This window comes from Corylus avellana, chromosome 5 (assembly GCF_965113065.1).
Source record: "Corylus avellana chromosome 5, dhCorAvel1.hap1.2, whole genome shotgun sequence".
Classification (NCBI taxonomy): domain Eukaryota; kingdom Viridiplantae; phylum Streptophyta; class Magnoliopsida; order Fagales; family Betulaceae; genus Corylus; species Corylus avellana.
In genome coordinates this window covers 28,234,040-28,250,935 of record NC_142494.1, presented here as the reverse complement: position 1 = coordinate 28,250,935, position 16,896 = coordinate 28,234,040, and the positions used below count along the sequence as shown (strand labels likewise).

Below are 16,896 nucleotides of genomic sequence, written 5' to 3'. Positions count from 1 at the left end.
TCGAAGTATTTACATCGACTCCTCAAGCTAAAAATTCACTTTTGCTCTTTTACTTAAATATTATTTTTTAAGGCTTTTCTTTTATTCTTGCATGGAGAGAGAAGGTCAAACTTGTGAGGAGAGAAAATTCAAACTTTAATTTTTATTTTTTTTTTAAGATTTATTGGAGAGTCAAAAAGATACATTTTAGTCTTTTTGACTTTCCAAATTATAGATTTTTCCAAAATAAAAGAAGAATAAAAAGATAAATGATAAAAATCTTTATTCATTTAATCCTTTGTCCATTTTTGTAGAATGAATATGTAAATCTACTATTGAATTTGTGTGAGCGTCCACAAATCCAATAATCAATCTATTAAATTTACAAAAAAAATATATATAGTTAAAAAAGAATGAAGAAGATAATGTGTAACATACTTGGAATAAAATTTCTCTGGAGAGTTAGCTAAGAAGAGGAAAGAAATTTGTTAAAATTTCAAATAAAATGAAAAATGTGAAAGAGAAAAATCAGTTGATGTGTCAAAGTTGATTAGTTGGATGGATTAAATCTCCAAATCGGTGCTGGGCCTAATAAGACAAAAATCTTGAGGTGAAGGCACATTGTCCAATCGAATCACATGGGTTCAAAAGTAGGGGTGTTCTGAATTTCTAAGACCCTTTTCGCCTCCAAAATAGGATTTCTGATTACAGCATCAGCCCAAGAGTTGGCTTGGGCCAGTGACCCGATCCCTTCTAGGCTTTGGATGGCTTGGATTTCCTGATGACAAGAAGCCTGGGATACAACTGGAGAATGCCTTGCTATCTTTTTTATTTTATTTATTATTATATATATTTTTTAAGAACAACTTCATTGCAAACAACATAAAATTGAAAATGCAGAATTACAGGGAAAAAGAAAGACAAGAGAAAATAAGAGAACAAACTAACCCAACAATGATCACAAACACCTCAAAGCCTTAAAGAAGATTTAGGAAGGTGGAAATCACTTGGGAATGCAGCTTTTGATGGCCGCAGCCCATTATCATGGATAAAACCATTGGAAAGTACAAAGACCCTTATAAACTTAGATCTAATCTGACTTCTAAAGAAGACAAACAAACAACTTAGATCTAATCTGACTTCCAAGGAAATTGAAAAAACTAAGAAGAGCAAGAACAGTGGAAAGGGGATCTCCATCACAGACAAAGAGTCTAAAGCCCAAATAGTTTGGGATAACAAATGAACAACAAAAAAACACGGAACTAACTCAGAAAACAGCAGCTTTGGAGGAAGGCAAGGTGAAGGAGAGCCTTGCGAGGATGTTGACCGACATCTGAGAGTTACATTTCGGCATGTTAGATCCACATGCAAGCGCGTGAGGTCCACGCTCTAGCGCATGGATGTCGAGGGGAGGTGCGAATGGTGGGGCCGGGCAGCTAGGACACCAGTGATGGTGGTGCTGTGGTGCGTTGCATGTTGGAATTGGCGGATAAATGAAGATCCAATTTTGAAAAAACACATCTTCAAAAATCATAGATCTAGCCGAGAAACGCAGTGAAGAAGGTGACTAGCGAGGAGGGAGACGATGGCTACGTTTTTTGGAGGGTCGGGGATCAATCATCAAAGACGATAGATAAAGCCTCGTAAAGAGACTAGAGGATTTTGAAAAAAAAACTCTAGAGTGATAATGAGTTCTCTCAAAAGAGAGAAACTCAGAAAAGGGAAAAGAAAAGAGCAGTAAGGAGGAGGAGAAGGGAAACCAGATTTGATTTTCCCTCCTCCTCCGGTGGCTTTTTTGGCTGTTGGGTTTGTCTGTCTTTTTTTTCTTTCTTTTTTTTTTTTCTTTTTAGGAGAGAGAAGAGAGTACTTTTCAATATGCTTGCTTCAATGCTTTAGCACATGCAATCATCCTCGCTTATCACTTATCAGTTATATGGCTTTCTTTTTTCTTATATTTTGAATAAAATAACAGGTATATTGGCCTAATACTCATGTCAATTCATATTGAATTCATACCATACTGCTTGAAACACAAAAAGAAGAAAAGGGTAATTTTTAGTAATTTTTCTTCAAAATTTTTAAAAAGTTACAATTACTCTCTCAAATTATTAGCCCTTTTCATTTAGTCCTTCAGTTAGAGTTTTGTGTTAAACCAGATAGAAAAGATGTATGTGACCCAAAATGACAATAATATTCCATTGCTAAATTATTTAGGGTGCGTTTGGGAGTGCGTATTTTTAAAAATAATCTGTGATTTTAAACGAAATCACAATTTTAGGGTGTTTGCAATTGCAATTTTAAAAACGCAAATTTTAAAATCGCAAAAAAATCTGCGATTTCCATAAGCTGATTAGATGGTGCTTATTTGAAAAAGTGCGAATTTAAAACAAAATCACGATTTCTATTAAAAAGATATTTGGCGCAATAGTTATTTTTTATTGAACGGGAATGAAAAAAATACCAAGAATATCCCCTAAAATATATTAAAACCCTTCTTTTCTATTTTTTTTTTCTTCATCCTCTTTGTCTTGTTCATCCTTTCTCTGCCCTGTAACAGTGTGCGTCGCTGTTGTCCATCTCTCCGCCCCTCTACCAGGTAATAATTTCACCTTAATATTTTCTTTCTCTCCATATAACTCTTTTGCTTTTGTAAAACTTTTCACTGTTTGGTGTTCAGTGTTATTTTATGTGGTTTGTATGATTACTGTACTTTTTTATATATGCGTTTATGTTCTTCGACCATTTCTACAGAGTAAAGTTGTGATTTTATTTTTTTTCAAAATTTTATTTAGATTACCATGCATGCATAGTGATCTGCAATCCATCATAGTATGCAGCGATAGATCACTGTACACGCACAGTAATGTGATAGTGCGTGTACAGTAACTGCGTGAGGCTTTTTCTTTAAAAAAAATACACTATACAGTGACCAAGATGATGATTTTTCTCAGGTCACTGTGCATTGCATAGTGATGTGCACAATGGTTTTTTATGGCTTCTCTTTTCTTTTTTTTTCTTTTTTTTTTTTTTTTAAAGGTACTCTACAGCAACAATTTGTGATAGATTTTTATTTTTATTTTTTAATGGGTATTGCATTGTAACAGTTGGTGATATTTATATATATATATATATATATATATATATATATATATATTTGAATGGGTAATAAACAGTGATAATTTTTTATATATATTTTTTAAATGGGTAATAAATAGTTATCAAGTACCAATTTAAATTATTGGTGAATTATGTAACAGTTAAATTTGATAAATATTATTAGTTTAATTTGATGGATTGTTCTTGTATTTTTTTATTATATGTCTGTTTAGGATATGTTTCAAGAAAAAAAAAATACAGAAACAAAAAAGCATATAGAAACAAGTAATATAGCAATATATAATTGCCTAAGTAGAAAACTCAAAGTTAATGTCAAATTATAAGTCATACTTTTGTTTGCATAGGTGTTAAAAATGGAGGCTTATAGACAATGTTAGTTTTTTCACTATTATAAAGAAATGTCCTTATTGGTAGTTTAGTCATGAAACCGCAATTATTTGCTAATGTTATCCAAACACTCAATTGATTAAAAAAAAAAAAGCTTTTTAGCATGTTTTACCAAACGCCTGTGCGATTTTAAAAATGCAATTTTTTAAATCACACTTATTGAAATCACACTCCCAAACGGGCCCTTATTCATTTTGATGTATAAATTAACCTGAACAAACACCAAACAAGGCTGAAACCGAGCTACCAAGAAGAGCCCACAACACAAAAAACAAAACCTTCACCCTATAAATATACAACATTCATTCTAAATTTAGTGTAACTTAAGAGGGTCAAGCGAAAAAAACCATTTTATGGTGTTTTAGGCTTTCAGATCAAGATTCAAATGCTATTTGTTGTTATGGATTTCAGTAATTAAGTTAGTTTTTTTCATCAGTTTATTGTGAAAACCATAATAGTTAAGATATTGGAATTATAGAATATTATTATGTAGATTTATTTTACAGCATCCAAAATTTGAAACAACCAAATCCATTAGTAGTATAATGGAAGGATTTATTTATTTATTTATTTTTGTTTTTCGTAAATTAAATTGAGAAAACAGTTTGAATGAATGAGAGCAGGTAGAGCCAAAAAAAAAAGGATCGCCTTTTCAATCGGTAATGGTCAATTGATAGACAATGCGGCAAAGCATGGTAAATGTTATACCCTGATTGTCTCCTGGATACCGGTCGGATCCTGTAAATTTCGAGAAGTCGCCTTCACAAAAGAAATTGGCATTCTTGGCGGCTAGCAACCCTGTCTTAACACCAATGTTGTTCCTAGATTGCAGGGCTTTGCTCGTATCCGCAAGTTTTCCGATTGCATCTTTGTAGTACTTAATGCAATTTACCATGGCCTTCTCAACGCCGCGCGTAGATCGATATACTCCTTGGTTGAGCAGGTTTGTGTATTGGTCACTTATTTGGGTTGCTGTAGATGTTGTATTCTTTAGTATAATTGCGGCTACGTCTTCAAAACTAGTAGCCGAATTACTTGTCGGATCCGATTGAAGAGTATCTTTGCACAATTCCTTGAACGTGACTTCATCACAAACTGCTAAGATCGCATTTTGAGCAAGAATTTGGGTTGGGAAGAGACTTACAAGCAGCACAAGGAAGACCTTTGAGCAAGAAATGGTGTTCATCTTTGCTTTTTTGTAGAGGATTTTATCGTGTTATTGAGTTAAGAAATACATATTCAAGTGTATATATAGAGTAGAGGGATTAGATTATGACCACACAATCACTTTATTTAATAGAGTTTATTTGTGGTTCTTTTGAACAATATGAGCCTGCATGTACCATTCACTCACTCCCATGTTTTTCAACAGAAACATTTTCAACTCCACGTGTATTAATTACTATTTTTTTTAAGAAAAAAAAAAATTTGGTCAAACATGCTAAAAATAATATTGAAGCATTTTTCAAAGGACCACCTAAAAAAAAAATGATATTGACCTCTTCATGCGTCGTTTTTTTTCTAGATAAAGACATTTTAGGAGCCCAACACAGTTTTAGAGAACACAGCTGGGATATGTCAAAATTGTCTTATTGCATGCAGCTTGTCGGAGACTAATCTCATTTGGTTTTTGAACTTTTGCTCTCTATATGAACCACCATGATGTCGGCCGGCGGGGTTCCGATCCCTCTTCCTCCACAATCGGCAAAAATGGGAAGGCCTATTTCCTAGGATAGGAAAATTATGATCGGGATATCGAATCTAAAGTTATCAAACTTGGGCGTGTCTTTTGTCTAAATGTAATGGGCTTTTTTTTTTTCTTTTTATTTATTGTTAATTTAATAATTTAGTGGTAGATAAATTATATGTTAAATAAAGTATTTTCACCCGAATCAACATTTTTTTTTTACGCTCCATAATTCTTCCTTAGCTGGGCTCTAGCAAAATAGCAGAGCATGTACAAGTATTAATAGAATAGCAAAGACGTGTTTTTCAAAGTATCTACATCTAACTTCTCAAACTAAAAATTAACTTTTGCTCTTTTATTTAAATATTATTTTTGAAGGATTTTCTTTTATTCTTGCAAGGAGAGAGAAGGTCAAACTTGTGAGGAGAATAAATTTAAACTTTTAATATATATATATATATATATATATATATTAGTATTTTGACTTTCCAAATTATAGATTTTTCCAAAATAAAGAGCAGAATAAAAATAGAAATGATAAAAATTATTATTCATCTCATTTTTCATCTATTTTCGTATAATGAGCAGGTGAATTTACTATTAAATTTGTGTGAAAGTTATATGAGTCCACAAATTTAAGATCTATTAAATATAGTTAAAAAATAATGAAGAAGATAATGTGATTTATCTCGAGAGTTGGCTAAGAGGAGGAAAGAAATTTGTTAAAATTTAAAATAAAATGAAAAATATAAAAGAGAAAAATCAGTTTGATTTGTTGCTATGTCAAAGTCGATTGGTTGGATGGATCAAATCTCCAAATCGGTCTTGGGCTTAATAAGAGAAAAATCAAACTTGAGGTGGAGGCACATTGTCCAATCAAATCACATGGGTTGACTAGACTCATAAGAGTGCTGAACTTCTAAGAGCATGTCCAGCAATGCCTAGCAGTTTAATTACTCAAAATACCATTATTTTAGATTAGTTACTACATTTAACTCCAGCATGCTATGTCTTTAAGGGATAGTTCAATCGATTGGAGATTACGCCTTATGAAGTGAAGATCACTAGTTTGAATTTTTCATTTTCCCCCATCTTATGTAGACATGTCAAAAAAAAAAAAAAAAAAAATACTCCAATATACTATTTATCTTACAATGCCTATTTGATTTAAATATTGTTTTTAATCTATTTTTTATTATTATTTTTTTCACTCCTCTCTCTCTCTACAGCCATGGCTGAGACCGTTGCGGAGATGCCCATTGACCCAGTCCCTACAAGGAGGCCAAGGAACACGTGGAAGGCACTGAAGGAGAAAAACCCATCAGCCAATGACCCGGTTCCGCCGCCAGATGACCACCCAGAAAAGGAGAACCACGAGAGCCTCCCGCAGCCACGGTCTTCGCCCAAGAAAGGCAAAGCAGCAGCCTCCAAGAAACAGCCAAAGCAAAAGCAACAATCTTTTGAGCAAGACTTGAAGGCCAAGGATGAGATGCTCTCCATCTCGATCTCCCACTCTCGGGTCTCTCTCCCTGTTTCTCCCTCTCTTCTTTTTTCTCCTTCCCTTCTCTTTCACTCTCGTTCTCACAGATGCGCGCAGTAGCAGAGAGATGGGTTGGAGAAATGGACTAAAAATGGGTAAAAGCAGAAATGGGTTTGGAATTGAGACGAATTTGGGTTGATTTTGATTCTTGATCTTGGATGGGTTGGAATGAAGAGAGCTCGGCGAAGAAGGGAGCGTTGGGGGGGGGGGGGGGGGAGGGGAAGAACGGGAGAAAGAGAGAGAGAGATAGAAAAGAGAGAGGGAAACGATTAAAAAAATAGAAAGAAAGAGAAAATATGATTGAATAATAATAACAGCTGCTACAGTAAGCTTTCAAATATGAAAACTTACTGTAGCAGCTTCAAGGAAAAATGCTACTTTACCGTGTGTGCTGGAGGGACAAAACTTCTACATTTAACTAAAGAGTATCTTACAGTATTTGTAGAAGATGCTCCAAAAACGCAGCGGAGAAGGTGACTAACGATGAGAGAGACAGTGGCTGCGTTTTTTTGAGGGTCGGAGATAAATTATCAAAGACCATAAATAAAGTCTCGTAAAGAGATTAGAGAGTCCAAAGAAAAAACTACAGAGAGAAAATGAGTTCTCTCAATAGAGAGAAACTCATAAAAGGGAAAAAAAAAGAGCAGTAAGGAGGAGGAGGAAAAACCAGATGTTCCCTCCTCCGGTGGCTTTTTTGGCTGTTGGCTTTCTCGTTCTCTTTAATATGCTTGCTTCAATGCTTTACCACATGCAATCATCCTTGCTTATTAATTACTTATCAGTTATATAGCTTTCTTTTTTCTTATATTTTGAATAAAATAATATGTATATTGTCCTAATACTCATGTAAATTCATATCTTACTGCTTGAAACACGAAAAGAAGAAAGGGTAATTTTTAGGCTATTCTCTTTGAACTTACAGTCAAATTTTAATATTTCTTCAAAATTTTAAAAAAGTTACAATTACTCTCTCAAATTATTAGCCCTTTTCATTTAGTCCTTCTGTTAGAGTTTTGTGTTAAACTAAAGATGTATGTGACCCTAAATGACAATAATATTCCTTTGTTAAATTATTTATTCATTTTGATATATAAATTAACGAGAACAAACACCAAACAAGGTTGAAACTAAGCTACCAAGGAGAGGCCGCAACACAAAAAAACAAAACTATCACCCTATAAATATACACAACATTCATTATAAATTTGGTGTAACTTAAGAGGGTCAAGTGAAAGAAACCATTTTATGGTGTTTTAGGCTTTCAGATAAGATTTAAATGCTATTTGTTGTTATGGATTACACTAAGTTTTTTTCATCAGTTTATTGTGAAAACCATAATAGTTAAGATAATGGAATTATAGAATATTATTATGTAGATTTATTTGACAGCAAACAAACACAATTTGTAAATTTATTACAATTTACTTACTACAAATCCATTAGTATAGTAGTATAATGGAATTGTAAATTAAATTGAGAAAACAATTTGAATGAATGAGAGCAGGTAGAACAAAAAAAAAAAAAAAAAAAAAAGGAGGATAGCTAGCCTAGCTATCGCCGTTTCAATTGATAGTGGACAAGTCTATGACAATGTGGCAAAGCTCGTTATACGTGTCACCCTGATCGCCTAATGGAGACTTGCCGGTTCTTCCATATTCCTCGAAGTCTTTGTCACATGAGCGACTAGCACCCATGGCAGCCAACATACTTGTCTTAACATCATTGTACTTCCTAGATGCCAGGGCTTTGCTCGAGTCCGCAAGTTTTCCGATTGCATCGTGGTAGTAAATTCTGCAATGTTTCAGGGAAACCATATCGCCGCCCGACCATCGCGATGATCCTTCTTGGATCAGTTTTGTGAGTAGGTCACTTATTTGGGTTGCTGTAGATGTTGCATTCTTTAGTATAATTGTGGCTACGTCTTCAAAACTAGTAGCCGACCCACTTGCCGAGTCCGATTGAAGAGTTATTATGCACAATGTTGTATACAGAGTCTGATCACAAACTGCTAAGATCGCATTTTGAGCAAGAATTTGGGTTGGGAAGAGAGTTACAAGCAGCACAAGGAAGACCTTTGAGCGAGAAATGGTGTTCATCTTTGCTTTTTTGTAGAGGATTTTATCTTGTTATTCAGCTAAGAAATACATTAAGTGTATATAAAGAGTAAATGGATTAGACTATGACAACACAATCACTTTGATTAACAGAGTCTATTTGTGGTTCTTTTGAACGATATGAGCCTACATGTACACCATTCACTCACTCCCATGTTTCTAGCAGAAACATTTTCAACTCCACTCATATTAATTACTTTTTTTTGTTATTTATTTATTTTTTAAAATTTGGTCAAACATGCTAAAAATAATATTGAAGCATTTTTCAAAAGTCCAACTAATTAAAATGATATTGACCTCTTCATGCGTCGTTTTTTTCTAGATAAAGACATTTTAGGAGCCCAACATAGTTTTAGAGAGCACAGCTGGGATATGTCAAAATTGTCTTATTGTATGCGGCTTGCCGGAGACTAATTTCATTCGGTTTTTGAATTTTTGCTCTCTATACGAACCACCACGATGTCGACCAGCGGGGTTCCAATCCCCCTTCCTCCACAACCGGCAAAAATGGGAAGGCCCATTTCCTAGGGTAGGAAAATTATGATTGGGATATCGAATCTAAAGTTATAGAACTTGGGCACGTCTTTTGTCTAAATGTAATGGGCTTTTTTTTTTCTTTTTTTTTTTTTTTTTATTATTGATTAAATAATTTAGTGGTGGATCAATTGTATGTTAAATAAAGTATTTTCACCTGAATCAACACATTTTTTTTTTTTTTAATTTATGCTCCATAATTCTTACTTAGCTGGGCTTGGGCAAATTAAATAGCAGAGCATGTACAAGTATTAGTAGAATAGCAAAGACGTGTTTTTCGTCATTAATACGTTTGTTACACTTTTTTTTTTTATTAAGTATCTACATCCAACTTCTCAAACTAAAAATTAACTTTTGCTCTTTTATTTAAATATTATTTTTAAAGATTTTCTTTTATTCTTGCAAGGAGCGAGAAGGTCAAAAAAAAGAAGATACATTTTAGTATTTTGACTTTTCAAATTATTGATTTTTCCAAAATAAAGAGTAGAATAAAAATTATTATCCATCTCATCTTTTATCCATTTTTGTATAATGAATATGTGAATCTACTATTAAATTTGTATAAAACTCATAAGAATCCACAAATCCAATAACAGATCTATTAAATTTACAAAAGAAATATAGTTAAAAAATAATTAAGAAGATAATGAGTAGCATATTTGGAATAAAATTTCTCTCAAGAACTGGCTAAGAAGAGGGAAGACATTTGTTAAAATTTAAAATAAAATGAAAAATGAAAAAGAGAAAAATCAGTTGATTAGTTGATGTGTCAAAGTTGACTGGTTGGATGGATTAAATCTCCAAATCGGTGCTGGTCTAATTAATAAGAGAAAAATTTACAAGGTGAAGCAATCAAACTTGAGGTGGAGGCACATTGTCCAATCAAATCACATGGGTCGACAAGACTCATAAGAGTGCTGGATTTCAAGACCCTTCTGGCCTCCAAAATAGGATTTCCAGATTACAGCATCAACCCAAGAGTTGGCATGGGCCAGTGAGCGGATCCCTTCGGGGCTTTGGTTGGCAATAAGCCTGGGATACAATTGGAGAATGCCTCTCTTAAAACGTATCAGTTGTATAGCTTTCTTTTTTGTTATATTTTGAATAAAATAATAGGCATAATATTGGCCTAATACTCATCTACATTCATATTAAATTCATATCTTACTGCTTGAAACACAAAAAGAAGAAAACATTTTTTCCTAATTTTTAGGCTACGTACCCTCTTTAAACTTACCGTCAAATTATAATTTGTCTTCAAAATTTTAAAAAAGTTACAATTGCTCTCTCAAATTATTAGCCCCTTTCATTTAGTCCTTATGTTAGAGTTTTGTGTTAAACCACATAGAAAAGATGTAACCCAAAATGACAATAATATTCCCTTGTTGAATTATTTATTCATTTTGATGTATACATTAACCTAAACAAACACCGTACAAGGCTGAAAGCCTGAAACTGAGCTACTAAGGAGAGACTACAATGTACACAACAAACAAAACCATCACCCTATAAATATACACAACATTCATTATAAGTTTGATGTGACTTAAGATGGTCGAGTGAGAGAAACCATTTTATGGTGTTTTAGGCTTCCGGATCAAGATTTAAAGGCTATTTATTGTTATGGATTTCAGTAATTAAGTTTATTGTGAAACCCTAAAAGTTAAAGATATTGGAATTATAAAATATTATTATGTAGATTTATTTTACAGCATCCAAAATTTGAAACAAACACAATTTGTAAATCTATTACAATTTACTTGCTACGTACAATTAAATCCATTAGTAGTATAATGGAATTGTAAATTAAATTGAGAAAACAGTTTGAATGAATGAGTTCATTTGCGAGTGGTCAATTGCAAGACAATTCTGCAAAGCACGATATATGTGTCACCTTGATAGCCTAATGGAGGATTGCTGTTTTTTCCAAATTTCTTGAAGTCTTGGTCACATTTGCCAACAGCAGTCATGGCAACCAAGATTGAGTTCTTAACATCCGCGTACCTCTTTGATTGCAGGGCTTTTCTCGAATCCTCAAGTTTTCCAATTGCATCTTTGTAGTACTTACTGCAATTTACTAGGGCAACTACATCGCCGCCCCACGACGATCGTGCTTGTTTGAGCAGGTTTATGAGTTGGTCACTTATTTGGTTTGCTGTAGATGTTGCATGCTTTAGCATAATCATGGCTACGTCGTCAAAACTAGTGGCCGATTTACTCGCCGAGTCCGAGCTAAGAGTTTTTCTGCACAATACCCTATACTCAGTGTGATCACAAACTGCTAAATTTTGAGAAAGAATTTGGGTTGGGAAGAGAGTTACAAGCAGCACAATTAGGAAGACCTTTGAGCAAGAAATGGTGTTCATCTTTGCTTTTTTGCAGAGGAATATTTTATCTTGTTATATATTGATCTAACTTCTAAGAAATACATTCAAGTGTATATAAAGAGCAGAGAGATTAGATTATAACCATACAATCACTCTATTTAATAGAGTCTCTTTGTGGTTCAATTCTGTTGGACAATATGAACTTGCATGTACTATTCACTCACTCCCCATGTTTTCAGCAGAAACATTTTCAACTCCACTTGTATTAATTACTTTCTTTTTTTATTTGGTCAAACATGCTAAAAATAATATTGAAGCATTTTTCAAAATACCAACTAATTAAAATGACTCCCAATTTTTTTTTTTTTTTTTTTCCTTTTTCGATATATAGTTTGAATACTAAAAACACTTGCATGCTGCATCCTATTACACCTTATCTCCTGTTAGCTAGCTGTAGGCATATACGCTATGGATGGCTATAGCCTATAATCATGTCTTTCCAAAATTGGCATATACTTAGTTTAAGCTCACTCAGATACCATGATGTTGTATTAGACCTTCGTTGTTACGGTAACCTTCTTTTCAATGTGTGTTTTAGGTTTAAAAGTGTGGTTTTAGGGTTGTAATTAGTGTTTAACTAATTATAAGTTGGTTTATAGTGCAGGAAGTTAGGATGTCTAAAGAATCACCTGAGTGATAAAGGTAAGTGAATACTTATGAAATTGAGAAAAGAAAACCGGCCATTTTGAGCATGTCATGTTGATATAAACACTATCAAACTTTTTTTTTTCTTCATATTTATATTTTCAAATGTGAAGCATCATAATCCATAGTTTGGCTTCTTCAAAAGTCTTTTGGTATATATATTAAAATGTGAAAAAATTTAATATACACATCACTAAAACATGACCTGAAAATTGTTGACACTATTGTCAAGCTGTTGAAAATTTATTGTGATAATTGTGCTAGCGTGAGTAGAGACCCACATTAATTATTTCCTGTTGGCCATGGGTAGATCATTACGCAAGATAAGTGCCCAGCCCAGGACATGGATCACAGTAAAAGTGCATCTCTCTCTTTTTCTTTTTCTTTTTTTTCAATAAATGGGCTGAAGCACGACTAACCAAGGCCCAGTAACTAGTTGCCACTGTGGATGAAGAAATTCGGCTTCCTAAAAATTATTTGTAAAATTTGCTCTATTATGTCATAATTTTATGTAATTTATTATTTTGAAAAATATATTATTATCTTATAAGATTGTGACATATTATTTTTTAAAAAAATTTAAAAAGTGTAGTATTCCTCTTAAAAAAATAACATTATTAGTCAGCCTTGCACAATTGATAACCTTATTAGTCAGCCTTGCACGGCTAAATTTGTTATGTTGTTGGGTGCCCTATCAGATTTGGACAGCTAAGATTAATGTAATTGCCGGAAGCATCCAGAACATGAGATATTTTTAGGCTTAAGATTTTTTAATCAATTGCCGTGAATTGTAAGTCTTCAAATAGCAGTTTAATGGGCCGGATACCCACTTCATGTCTTAAAAACTTCATTAAAGTTAGTTCGACTACGGAAAAGTAATCACGTGACTTGTTAAAAAAGTAAAAAAATTGGATTGCCTTTACTCCTACTTGAATGATTGTCAAATTTACTACGTGATCATCAAAATTATGAAAACTTGCCGGCAGAGAGAAAAGTTGGTGAGAGAGAGAGAGAGAGAGATGGAAGAATGTGGGATTGTTTTCATGATCTTGGGGGTGGGAAGAAATGCGTACCAGCCATGAAGGTGTTAAGCGGACCTGGGTATAGAGAAGAAGGATCAAAAAGTGCCATGGCAGACGAAGCCACTTCAGCGGTGCCACCACCGCCAGCTGTGGCGGCACCGGCAATAAGGTTCAGAGGTTGAATTCCGCCACCCACGAAGGAGCTCTCCCCACTTACGGAGTAGTTAGTTTCGGGGCCTGCAATAGCTCTCCCCACCCATGAAGAATTTTTTTTTTTTTTTTTTTTTTTTGGTTCAGGTCTGAGGAGAAAACCACTCACTTGAGAGGGGAATGCCGTTGTTGTTGTTGTTGTTTAAAGCAGCCGAGGCCTGTGACCTTGTGACTCTTCCGACTGATGATGGGTCTCCATTGGTGAGATTGTGAATCAAGAAGGGTGGGTCACTGGAAAACTAACTTTTTTGGCCGGGATTTGACTGGAAAGATCAGGGCAAAAGGAAATAGAGGATACCAGGTCTGAGAATGGGTAGGGGGCATTTTGGGGAAGAAAGGTGTATAAGTGATCACTTACGAGTTTGTGATCACTTTTTCGTCGATTAAAGCCGTTTTGACTGACGGATAAGTTGAATTGCAAAAATTTAAAAGTTTGAGAGGTGCATTACAAAAATTGAAAAAAAAAAAAAAATCAAAAATCAAAAATCAAAAATCAAATTAAAAATCACCTCAAACTAAATTGTACGGAGTAAAGTATAATTTTTTCAAAAAAAAAAAAATTATAAATTAAAAAGATTGCTAAATTGAGGCAACCAAAACTTCTCTCTTTTTGGTAAAGTCCACTTAACCCCCTCAAACTACCACCACAATGACAATCTACCGCTCAAATTATTAATTACGACAATTTACCTCATAAACTACCAAAACAATGACAATTTACCCCCCACAAAATGACGAAATTACCCCTATAAAATTTTCAATAAGACAAAAATACCTTTAAAATTTTGAAAATAAATAAATAAATTTTAGTATTTTTATTTTTATTTTAGTAAGGGTAATTTTTTTATTTTGTTAAAATTTGGGATATATTGTCATTGTTTTGGTAGTTTTGAAGGTAAATTGTCACAATTGATAGCTTGGGGGTAAATTATCATTGGGGTGTGAGTTTGAAGGGGTTAAGTGAACTTTACCCTTTTTTTTTTTTTTTTGAGAAGAAAACTTCTTTCTCTTGTTTATTGCAGAAAACCACTCAATAACTTTATTTATTTTTGGTAGAATATTTTTCATATCCCAGTATTATGGGTCGAAGAAATTAATAATCAAAAAAGAAAAGAAAATAATAGCGGAAATAAATAAACAAAATAGTAAAAGAGACACAATAATTTTATGTGGTTGGATTTTTGACCTAGATATATAAATAAAGACATAAGGACTGCATTATGCTTTTATTCGATCATTTTACAATACAAATAGTTCATATTTATAGGGATGTGGATATAATATAAAGTGGTATGATTAATAAAATCAAATCATGTATATTTAATTCTGATTTGATTTTATCAATTACAACCAATGCTAATATATTGTAATATATATTCTCATAATATCACAATATATTCTAACATTCTCCCTCAAACTCAAGGTGAAAGGTTATGAAACCTTGAGTTTGATTTTTTTTTTTTTTTTGTTATTTTTTCTTTCTTTCTTTCTTTTCTTCTTCTTCTACAGATGGCAAAACAATACAAAAGATGGTCATTTATGGGCCAAAAAAAGGAGCCAACTTTGAGCTGAAATAAGAACCAACTGTAGATTAAAATAGGCCTGAGTTTTAAACAATAGTACAAAGGTAAATTTTTAACAATACCACAAAGGCCAAACAAAAAGATGGCCAATTTTAGGTTAAAATGACCTGGGTTTTAAACTAATACTACAAAGGGCGAGCTGAAATAGGACAACTATGGGCCAAAGCATGGGCAACTTGGCCTCTTTTGATTTTATTTTTTTTCGTTTTTCTTTTCTTTTCAACCGATATTCCTTCTTTTCTTTTCTTTTTTTATCAAATAAAGCAACCTAACAAGCATATCCAGCACAGCACTTCACGTTTTTATTTTTTATTTTTAGTTTAACATGAACGACCATAATTTTCTACAATACCGTAAAGCATAGGCACTCAAGCAAAATCCTCTCTCATAGTCTCATGTCCCATAAATGGAGGAATATCTATCACTCTATTTTATTTTTTTATTTTTTATTTTTATTTTTTTAAAAGTTCTCACTCTATATTTCCTAGTAATCCAAATTAATATCACAAAAGGCCAAATAAATTGGGTTAACAAAAGGCTAAAAGTAGATATAGGTCAATAAATGAACAACAATAGACCGAATACTGATTGGGCCAATAGCAGGCTAAAAATAGGTATAGGTCAACAAAGAACCAATAAACCAGATAATAATTTTTTTTTTTTTTTGACATGTCCGCACAAGAGGGAGGAGGGGGATTCAATCTAGTGACCTCCACTTCATAAAGTGTAGTCCCAGCTAAGTAGCTACCTCTTGGGGACAAACCAGATAATAATTAGAACAACAAAAAATCAATAAACCAAATAATGATTAAGCTGACAAATGGCCAAGAGAAGGACAGTTTTGCCCTTTTTTTTTTTTTTTTTTTTCCACCGATTTTTCGTCTATCTTTGTTGACTATCCATTCACCACATCACCACACAAACCAAGCATTTTTCTCTCTCTTTGCTGCTGCTAATACCTCAACAATCCCAACATTAATTTCTTACACAAAGAAATACGAAATTAATTCTGGCTCTATGATACTTAAAAAATAAATTAAAAAAAATATGAATTATATAATTCAGAGCCCCCTCACATCTATCATTTTCATGGAGATCGATCTAGAAGGGCGATGATTTTGACAATTGGGGAAGGTCATAATTAATATTGGTGGGCCAATTTACACAAATTGGCTAGATTCTCTAGCTGATGCCAGAAGTAAAACAAGGGCAAGAGAACTTTGAAGTCTAGAAGGTAAGAATATAAGTCTCTTAAGAAAACTCCAATTTTATTTCTTCCTTTATATTATTTTCCCTGGACAAACCTTAGAAAGAAAAGAAAAAACTATTGATATTGACTTCTTCATACATCGTTTTCTACTGGATAAAGACATTTTATGAGCCCAACACGGTTTTAGAGAATATAACTAGGATGTGTCAAAATTGTCTTATTGTATGTGGCTTGCTAAAGCCTAATCTCATTCGATTTTTGAACTCTTACTCTCTATATGAATCACCACGGTGTCGATTAGCCAGCAGGGTTCCAATCCCTCTTCCTTCACAACCGGCAAAACTGGGAAGGCCCATTTCCTAGGGTAGGAAAATTATGTCGGGATAGTGAATCTAAAGTTATAAAACTTGGGTGCGTGTCTTTTGTCTAAATGTAATGGGCATATTTCTTTTATTTTTATATATTGTTAATTTAATAATTT

At 33.3% G+C, this 16,896-nt stretch overlaps 3 protein-coding genes across 3 annotated transcripts; all 3 read right to left on the bottom strand.

Moving 5' to 3' along the window:
• Positions 1-4,135: 4,135 nt before the first annotated feature.
• On the bottom strand, positions 4,136-4,669 carry LOC148586012 (uncharacterized). The gene has a single exon (XM_088516861.1). It carries the CDS (start codon positions 4,667-4,669, stop codon positions 4,136-4,138), a length of 534 nt encoding a protein of 177 aa, XP_088372987.1.
• A 3,603-nt stretch (positions 4,670-8,272) lies between these two features.
• LOC148586011 (uncharacterized) lies at positions 8,273-8,806 on the bottom strand. The gene has a single exon (XM_088516860.1). The coding sequence runs from the start codon at positions 8,804-8,806 to the stop codon at positions 8,273-8,275; it is 534 nt and encodes a 177-aa protein (XP_088372986.1).
• A 2,390-nt stretch (positions 8,807-11,196) lies between these two features.
• LOC132182177 (uncharacterized) lies at positions 11,197-11,724 on the bottom strand. Its single transcript, XM_059595367.2, has one exon. It carries the CDS (start codon positions 11,722-11,724, stop codon positions 11,197-11,199), a length of 528 nt encoding a protein of 175 aa, XP_059451350.2.
• Between the last annotated feature and the right edge of the window lie 5,172 nt (positions 11,725-16,896).

Coding starts and splice junctions, on each gene's coding strand:
- LOC132182177 (XM_059595367.2), bottom strand. CDS start 11,724: ATGAACACCATTTCTTGCTCAAAGGTCTTCCTAATTGTGCTGCTTGTA.
- LOC148586011 (XM_088516860.1), bottom strand. CDS start 8,806: ATGAACACCATTTCTCGCTCAAAGGTCTTCCTTGTGCTGCTTGTAACT.
- LOC148586012 (XM_088516861.1), bottom strand. CDS start 4,669: ATGAACACCATTTCTTGCTCAAAGGTCTTCCTTGTGCTGCTTGTAAGT.